This window comes from Dasypus novemcinctus, chromosome 13 (assembly GCF_030445035.2).
Source record: "Dasypus novemcinctus isolate mDasNov1 chromosome 13, mDasNov1.1.hap2, whole genome shotgun sequence".
Classification (NCBI taxonomy): Eukaryota; Metazoa; Chordata; class Mammalia; order Cingulata; family Dasypodidae; genus Dasypus; species Dasypus novemcinctus.
The window spans coordinates 27,393,050-27,402,928 of record NC_080685.1 but is presented as its reverse complement, the minus strand read 5'-3'; the positions used below and the strand labels follow the sequence as shown (position 1 = coordinate 27,402,928).

General features: G+C 41.7%; 1 protein-coding gene across 1 annotated transcript; it reads right to left on the bottom strand.

The window, feature by feature from the left end:
- Positions 1–1,601: 1,601 nt before the first annotated feature.
- Positions 1,602–1,862, bottom strand: LOC139436208 (late cornified envelope protein 3C-like). Its single transcript, XM_071207291.1, has one exon. It carries the CDS (start codon positions 1,860–1,862, stop codon positions 1,602–1,604), a length of 261 nt encoding a protein of 86 aa, XP_071063392.1.
- Positions 1,863–9,879: the final 8,017 nt, after the last annotated feature.

Below are 9,879 nucleotides of genomic sequence, written 5' to 3'. Positions count from 1 at the left end.
TGGAGTTGAAGAAGGACAACCACCACACCATGGAGCCTAGAGTGCCTACAACTGAAAGCGGGAGGATTGCATCCACTATCCATGTGGAATCTGAGCCTCCTCTTGACATAGAGGTGCAATGGACACAACCAATCCAATGTCCACAGAGAAAAGGTGGCATTGCAGTGGGAAAAGTAGACATGGTGGCTAATGGGTATGGGGAATGGCAGGAAGAGACGAGATGTGGAGGCGTCTTAGGGACTTGGAGCTGCCCTGGATGGTGCTTCAGGGTCAATTACTGGACACTGTAAATCCTCACAGGGCCCACTGGATGGAATGGGGGAGAGTATGGGCCATGATGTGGATCATTGACCAAGAGGTGCAGAGATGCCCAGAGATGTACTTACCAAATGCAATGGATGTGTCATGATGATGGGAATGAGTGTTGCTGGGGGGGGGAGTGGTGGGGTGGGGGTGGTGGGGTTGAATGGGTCCTCATATATTTTTTTTAAGGTAATATTTTTATAAAATCAATTAAAAAAAAAAAAAGAATGATCATCCAAGTTTGGGATATAGATAAATACTGACTTGTAGTTCAAAAATTGGTTAAGAACCTCCCCATTCAAGTTCCTATTGTAACTGTAACACAGCTATGTCTCTGTTGTTGTTCAGCTCAAAAAGTAACATTCATTAACCAAAAAATAATGACCAAGAGTTTCATCCTATCTTAAATCTCTTGAAAGAAATGTACTGGTAACCCAACGTGTAACCCCTTGAAACATTCTTCTATCTACTTTTTTTACCTTCTGAGTTTGCTCACAGCTTAGAACCTCTCAATTGGTCAACGTCCTATGCCCTCTCTTTGGAAAAACCCTCAATCAGATTGCTTCAAAACCTACTAACTTTCCAGCTCATGTCTCTCCAAAGTCCATAAATTGTAGCTGATGTGTCTTCTTCCCTTAGACCTGTCCTCTGTCTGCATGCCCTCCATCCTCTTTGGTCTCATTCTTCTCTGTCTTCAGATTCTTTATACCACTCTGACCCTTCCAAGAGTCCTAGAGTGAGAAAGCAGCAACTTTTCACATTCTGATTGAGGTTTCCTCAATGGACACTGAGGTGTCCAATGTCAGGTCATCCCTCAACACCATTTTACACAAAAGGTCAGACTTTTGCTGAAAGCTTTCCTCTACCCTTCCACACTCAAAAGTCCCCAGGCCTCCTCTATATGGAGGAAATCATTCAGGATTAGTCCCAGCACTGGGCATGCTGGTCCTTCAGGAGCTGACGGACACCTAGACCCACTCAACAGTCTTGGGTGAGGAAAAGTAAAAGGACAAGAAAGAAACAGGCAGTGATTAAGGCTTTATTTTGTTATCCATTAAGACACAGGCAATGATAAACATCATCAGGCAGAGAGAAAAAGGAGCCTGGAGGTCCCTGGAAAATACCTGGGCAGAGCCATCTAAGGAGAGCTCAATTCCCCGCCCCCCAACATTTCAGCTGTTCAAACCCCAAAAGGGGTTAAGGGTGTCTGAGAAAGGATGCATCCAGTGGAGTTTATCCTCGGCGTTTTGGACACTTATTTTCTCTAAAATTGCTTGTCTCTGCACCAGAAGTCCTTGTCAGCAGCAGCCCCCAGAGCTGTGACCACAGCCAGATCTCCCGGACTGTCCACTGCGGCTGTCACAGTCCTCAGAGCTCTGGCGCCGGCATCGGTGGGATCTGCGGTGCCTGTGGTGGCTCAGGCAGCAGCTGCCCTCAGAGCTGTGGCCACAGCCAGAAGAGACTGGAGGCAAACACTGTGCTGGGCTCTTTGGGGGGCACTTGGGCAAGGGGCACTTGGGAGGGGGCTGGCACTGCTGCTGGTTCTGTTGGCAGGACATCTTAACAGGAATTTGACCTTAGGCAAAAAAAGAAGCATATGAGCACAGGTGATTCAGACTAATGTCTCCTCCATTGTGGATTTTGTCCAACACTTAACTCATGTAATAAAGCTGCTCTCTAAGTCAAGATCGGTGGCAAAGAAATGGGAGTATGGAAGGGACACATACATTTGTACAAAGCAACCTCAAGTTCTTCAGATGAATCCGTGTGCAGCCCTGACCATATGACCAAAACAAGATGGGAAGGAATCCTGAGGTCTGGTGGCATTTGCAGTCACAGAACCCCTGATGTACCACAGAGGCTCCTTCCTCTCAATCACCTCCCCCACTACTGGCCACTATGGGCTTCTTCCTACTGTTTCCACTTTAGGTCTCTGCCTGTCTTCCCAGAACATGCCCAGCTGAGGTTCTGCCCCCTTCTAAACACTCACCAGATGCAGAGAAGGCAGCCAAAGTTTGTTTCTGAGGAAGTTGTAAATGAGGAGCCCAGGCCAGGGGCCCTTTTATCCTATGCTAGGTGTGTGATGCACAGGTTGAGTATGTTTGAGCTTTCACAACAAAAGGGGAGGGTGACTGCACCAAACACTCATAGCTACCTCTCTCCAGTATCTTTCCAGGCCCACACTAAAGGTCTAATAGGACGGAACCATAATGGCCTTGTGGCTTCCAAATCACTTCCTACTCATCTCTGCTCTGGACCTGCTGTTAACACTTTATTCAGTCATTCAGTTTCCATGCCTTGGGGTAATTTCTGTCCTTTGTATTTCATTGTAGTAATAATAATATAGAGGTGAATATGGCACATTTCTTCCCTTGAGTAGATCACAGACTAACTGGACTATAATGAGACAAATAAATGCATTTGCTCTCATGAGGTAATTGCAATCGCAGAAGTGTTTACAAAGCCTCAGTCTTAAGATTCCAGGCTTTGGAGGCGGTCAATCCCCCATAGCACTGAAAGTCTCCAGGCAGGGTAGGAGCTTCTGCAAGTACTCTGGGGGTGGTGGCTGGAAAAGATCACGGGACTGTGGGAATGGGACATTCCTGTATGACCAGGTCCTGGACTTCAGTTTGCAGTATGGGGACAAGAAGAGGAATTAAAGTGGAGAACAGATTTACAATTGTAGAGGAGACAAGATTGCTGTTTTTTTGAAAAGACAAGAAATTTTGTGTGTTCACATCTATCTGTGTGCTATTGCTTCTAAGATGGTAGGCATTGATAGAGGAAGTGGTTCATGTGCTTGGAAGAGGAGCATAAAGAAATGCTGACAATGATTTTGTTAAAATATTTGATAACCATGAGGCTGAAGATAGGGAGGTAGTATGTAGGCGTCATTTGATAACTTTGACCTCATCATGGCTAAGGTTTACATAAATGGAATATTGTTTTCCCATAGGGTTCAATTATGATATTATATTTAGGTATTCCTCTTTGAATTTTATCTCTAATATGTTAATAAAAAATATTATATTTTATTTACCAACAAAATTAATTAAATTATCATTGGGATTTAATATTCACATACTTAAATTTAATTAAGAGAATTAAATGCAAACTCATTGCCACAAATATTTCTGATTTGCTGTACACTTGGAGGTCTGCCTACCTGTTTTTAAATGTAAAGCCTACAGTTTCCTTTTTCTCACTCAAATCTAAATTTACCCATTTGAATCAGTGATTCCAAGAGTTCTTTCTAGATGCCTGTGGGAGCATGAATGGTCTTGGAATGTAGAGAACAGGATTTCCTATGATGGGAAAGCTGGACCAGGTTTCCATGTCCTTCTGTCTTCAAAATAATACCCCAGTACACCTTTGCTGTATTTTCATTTCAGCCTAATTGTTGCTCTAGAAACAGCCATTAAATTATTCTGGTGACTTTCCCATAAATGGTTTCAAGGGTACTTTTTTTTTTTCATGCCACACTGAACGATGAGACTGAAGAGGAACCAAGAGTGGAGGAAAACACTAAAGAGTGGCAGATAGGGGTGGGGGCACCCTGAGTGAAAAGGAAGTCTGGGCTCTGCCACTTCTGTGCTGGCCTCTGGTCTACAGCCCTCACTGGAGTCATGGCACCATGGCTCTTGTCAAGACCAAGATTTGATCTCAAGACCCTCCTTCCTAATTGCAATCCTAATTGTACTATATCCTGCAATTTTCTCACTTACGTAATTCATTCCCACAATCCTTCATTTGAAAAGTCAAGACTGAATGTCAGCTAAGAATCTGCAGTGAAAATAAACACTGAACTAAAGTTTACATATATGATGACTGAGCCTGCTTAAAAGAAGGGTATTACAGAGTAGGTTGGAGGAGAACTTGGTTCGTTCAACACTAGCTGCAAAAGTGAATATTATTTTTCCACATAGTGTTGTTTTCTCAGAGGCCATTTTCTGAAATTCCAATGGTGTGGGATTTTGAGTTGCTGTGGGGCTAGACTTGGGTGTAGCACATCTCCCCCAGTCAGCATGGTTAAAACGTTTCAGGACCTGTCAGCAGAAGTGATCTCCATGAATTGAGAATGGATTTGTAGCTAGTTTCTTCCCACCTCCATTCCTGAGTCCCTTAGATTAGATCTCTTCATATCCCCTCTCCATTCTTTTCCTGCCGGAGATGGAGTTCCTTAATCTAACCACTTTCTCACCTCACAGCCTGACCTTTCCTTATCAGAACAAAGTCCACAGTGAGCCTGAGAAGACAGAAGGTGCTTGAACCCATGGCCTTGGTACTTCTCCCAGAGATGAACACAACCCCAAATGGTCTGTTCTCTGAGAATTTCTTAGTAGTCCTGACATCCTGAGGACCAGGGATGAAGAAAGAGATTACCTGGTTGGACCAAAATGAATATTTCATGTGTCTCATAGTAACACATAGGTCAGCACTGGAACAGGAAGGTTTACTTCCAGGGTGAGCCTTCTGATGACGACATATTAGTAATAAATGAGTAAACATGCAAATGAGGACCAGCCTTTCTCCTTTGCAATATATGACATAACAACACATGACACAATATGACCTGTGAAAAGCACCTGGGCTATTTTTGAAGAAGAAATGAGTGGGCCTGAAAATGACACCTTGTGTTTCCATTTGAAGATATTTATTCTTGGAGTTTGTGTCATTTCATTTTCTTATTACTGGATTTCAGGTGCACAGATTTGGATAGATCATCCTTGGTTCATAATATCTAGTCTTCAACAGTCTACATAAAGCCCCATTTACTCGTTTATCTTTCTATTATTTAAATAATAAGCACAGAAAAATTCACCACTTAGACAAAAACAAGAACTCTGATAATAAGGTACCTATGTAGTTCTCTGTCACCCATACTCCTGCCTGTACCATCTACTGTGACCATGATTCTGAATCTTGTATTTATCATTCTTTGCTTCTTTCTTTGTATATTTTTGTTACATTTATATGTATTCCTAAAAGATATATTTTTTCTGTTTTTAAACAGATTTCTTCATGTATTATTTACATTCAGCAAAATTTATCCATTTAAGTATACAATTTTTTGAGCATTGACTAATGCATAGTCATGTGAGCACCAAAGCCATCAAGATATAGAACAGTTCCGTTACCCCAAAATATTCTCTCACGCCCCTAAGTGGTCAAACACTCCCACAATACATGTCCTTTGCAACCACTTGGCCTATTTTCTGTCCTTATAAATTTGCCTTTTCCAGAATGTCTTATAATGGAAATTGTATAATATGTAGCCTTTAAAGTCTGGATTTCTTCCCATAGAATAATGCATTTGGGATTCATTCAGATTGTCTCATGAATCAGTAGTTCTTTCCTTTGTATTTTTGTACATATATGATAATTTGTTTATCCATTCACCAGTTGAAGAACATTTGGGGTGTTTTCAATTTGGGATAATTGTAAATACAGACACTATAAACATTTGCTTGCCAGTTTTCCTGGGAACATAAATTTCATTTCTCTTGGCTAACCACCTAGTAGGATTCCTGGCGCAAATGTTGAATGTATGCTTAACTATTTAAGAAACTGTCAAATGTTTTCCAAAGCAATTGTACAGTTTTGCATTCCCACCAGCAATGATTGAGAGTTTTACTTACTCCACGTACTTTACAGTGCTTGGTATTTTCAGGTATTTTTATTTTGACTTTTCTAGAATGTGCAGTAATATCTTGTTTGGTTTTAATTTGCCTTTCCCTAATGACTAATGATGTTGAATGTATTTTCATACATGGACTTGCCATTCACATATCTTCCTTTTTTTTTTTCATGATTTAGATTTTTTTAAAATTATTTATTATTTTTTTTTAATTACATTATGAAAAATATGAGGTCCCATTCAACCCCACCGCCCCCGCCCCCCACTCCCCCCACAGCAACACTCTCTCCCATCATCATGACACATCCATTGCACCTGGTAAGTTCATCTCTGAGCATCACTGCACCCCATAGTCAATGGTCCACATCATAGCCCAGACTCTCTCACGTTCCATCCAGTGGGCCCTGGGGGGATCTACAATGTCCCGTAATTGTCCATGAAGCACTATCCGGGACAACTCCACATATCTTCTTGATATACTTTGAAGTGTCTGTTCAAATCTTTTTCACTAAACCATGTTGTCATCTGTATCCTTTTAACTGAGTTTTGAGCATTCTTCATATATTCTAAACTTACGTCCTTTATCAGACATGCATTTTGCAAATATTTTCTCCAACCTGAATTTTCTTTGCATTTCCTTTACACCGTCTTTTGGAAAGCAGATGTTTTTTATTTTGATGAAGTCAAATATCAAGGTTTTCTTCTTGAATCATTCCTTTTTCCCGTATCTACAGTCACAAAGATTTTCTCATGTTTAATACTACAAGTTTTATGTTTTACATTTTAGCCTACTGCCCTTATTGAAATATATTTTGCAAATGGTATGAGGTATGAGCCCTTTTTTTTAACCTGTGGGTGTCCAAGTGTTCTAAGACCATTTGTTTAGATGACTCTTTTCTCTGTTCAGCTGCTTTTGTATCCCACTATAAAATAAATTAATCATACATTCTGGTTCTATTTTTCGACTCTATATTCTTTTCCACTCATCTATTCTCACCTTGTTCCTGATCTAGGGCAAATCCAAAATTGAGACATCAGTAAGGTGATACCTTCTCCCTGAAGACTGTGGCATTTTGGGGCCCTCTGCTGACAATCCTTGGGTCCTTGGCTCTTGCATCTCATGGCAATGTCTTTTCCATTCTCTTCTGGGTTCTGTTGACTTCCAACTTACACTCTTCCCTGATGGCTTTCTCTCTGGGACCTTCTCTGTAGGGCCTCTAGTAATAGAACTAAGAGCCATCCTGATCCAGTTGGCCACACGTTAATTAAAAATAAAAATAACATCTTAGGGAAGTGGCTGTGGCTCACTCAGTTGGGCTCCTGTCTACCATACAGGAGGCCCGGGTTTCATGACCAGGGCCTCCTTGTGAAGGCAGGCTCACCTCCACACTGTGGAGAGCCACTGGCCCACAAGCGCCATGGAGAGCCGACTCAGCAAGGTGACACAACAAAAAGGGAGACAAGCAAAAACACAGAAGAACGTGCAGCAAATGGACACGGAAAACAGACAGCAAGCAAGCCACAAAGGCAGAGTGGGGGGGGAATAAAAAAATAAAAATACAATACAGGCACAGAAGAACACATAGCAAATGGACACAGAAAGCAGAGAGCAAGCAAAAAGCCACAAGGGGGGAGAGATAAAAAAAAATGACATCTTCAAAATGTCCTATTTACAATGGGGTCACAATCACAAGAACTGAATACAATTAAGAACATGCTTTTCTGGGGTACATAATTCAATCTACCACAGTGAGGTCACCATCCCACTCACATATCAAGGACAAGCCAGACCATCTGGGGCTCCGCAAATGTGATGTTAGCACTGCTTCCATTGCACAGATCCTTTCTCACTGTATTGTCATCCAAACCAGGACACTGTTGATTAATTACACAGGGAAAACACTTTAAACTACAGCTTCACATAAACCAGGAGAGAGAGTAACTCAATCCAGGTGTCTTTATCCAGGCCATGCCAGGTCCAGAAAAACAAATGAAAATTGAAATGTGTTTCCACTATTCTCTCCCTCTTCATCCTCACCACTTTGTCTGGCATGATAAACATGTTCATTTTCATCATTTGTATCTTTCCCTTTCTAGTAATTCACTATCTAGTTGTAGGGCTCTCAGTAGCATGAGGGAGACAGCTACCAAGAGTAAAGTGAGACTGAGATTCAAAGTCTGCCCAGGCTGTGTGTGTGTTTGCACATGTCAAGAATCTCTTTCTGAAGACATGAGAATGTCAGTGAGGGTCTAAATGCCTTCCCCAGCTGTCTCCACCATCACAACTGGATTAGCACTCCTAAGGCCCAGTACAAGACACTTTCAGGTCTTAAAATAATTCATGGAACCTCTATGCTTCAGAGAGTGAACTTTAGAATCAAGTAAGGAAAATAAAAGTGTGTACAGGCCCTCAGATTTCCAAGAACATAAAAGAATAAGACACAATCACTATAAAAGGACTTCATTTAAAATATTATTTAAGTAAATGTGTGTCCTGCTTTATCTCTTGCTTTTTACCATTTAACAATAGGTTATGAATATTTTTCTCCTTAAGAAAACATGAATCTATGATACGATTTCACTTAATGGCAAAAACTATTTTAACCTACATATGGATTATTAAAGATTACTTTTAATCCTAATTATAATTTATTTGAATATACCACGATATCACAATAACTTCAAATTGGGAAATAGATTCCAGTTTAGATGAACTCACAAAACATATCAGGTATTTTCAGCTCTGGTCAATTTACCTATTTGTCTATGAAACATAACTTGGTTCCTTCCCCTTTACAAAGTTATACAAGGAACCTCACTTTTACCAGAGAGGGCTCCAACACCCATCTCCTATCCCGTACTTATACATCTCATTATCATGAGCTCAGGTGCAATACACAGTTACATCTGAAGGTCATGGTCTTTGGGGTAGGCTGGGAAAATAGTGCACATTATATTACAACATGTATCATGTAGGATCGGTTTTATGATTCACTTATTTATTTACTTGTATGTGTGTCCTCTTAGACAAAGACATCAAGAAGAATTCTATTTTACTCATCAGTGTTCCCAAGATAGTAAGTGGGATAGAATTTACACAAAGTCATGTCAGCAAAAGGAAAGAGGAGGGAACAAACAAAGGAAAGAAGGAGGAATGAAATGGAGAGGAGGTTCCCAATGGTGGGTATGTGGACAATCAACAAACTTCCTGGTTTAAAGACATGTCTTGGACATTATGCAAGTACCCAGGAAAAGGATGGAAGCAACCTCCTGGGAGTGTGCCCAGCTGTCTCCCTGCCCCTTGCTGGGAAGGCTGCCCCATACTCTAGCTGTGCATCACCAACCCAGCACAGGATAAAAGGGCTCCTGCCCTGGGCTCCACATCCACAGCCTCCTGAGGAACAGCCTTCTCCTGCCTGCTCTGCATCTGGTGAGTATCCATCAGGGGTGAGGAAAGGAGCATGAAGGTCACAGCAGAGGAGGGGGAAAAAGAGGGTCTAGATGGAAAACACGCAAATAGGACCAAGGAGGGCAGCATAGAGGGAAGTGAGGAGGAGGAAGTAACAAGGACTCCATGACCAGCAAAGACCACAGGAACTAGGGATTCCTCCAAACCTCCTTCTGCTCATAATCTCACACACAAACACATTTCCTGTGACAGCCTTCAGACTGCTCTCCTCACATGGTGCATCCCTATCTGCTTCCTTAGAGATACAAAACGTGGATGCCCAAGTGAAATGACAGCTTTCTTTCCTGGGTGGAGAGCAACTTGGTAGGCATTGTACATCTCCACACTAACTCCACAGCAGTCTCCCTTTTCCTCCTGCAGTTCTTGGTTCAGGAAGCTGACCTTAAAGCATAAGAAAGGAGACATTAGACTGTGGCTTCTGAACTCACCAGGTGCTTTTGTTTTGTCCAGGGCTACTCAACCCCTCGCG

Bases quoted from the DNA above. Each gene is read 5' to 3' on its own strand.
- LOC139436208 (XM_071207291.1), bottom strand. From the start codon at position 1,862: ATGTCCTGCCAACAGAACCAGCAGCAGTGCCAGCCCCCTCCCAAGTGC.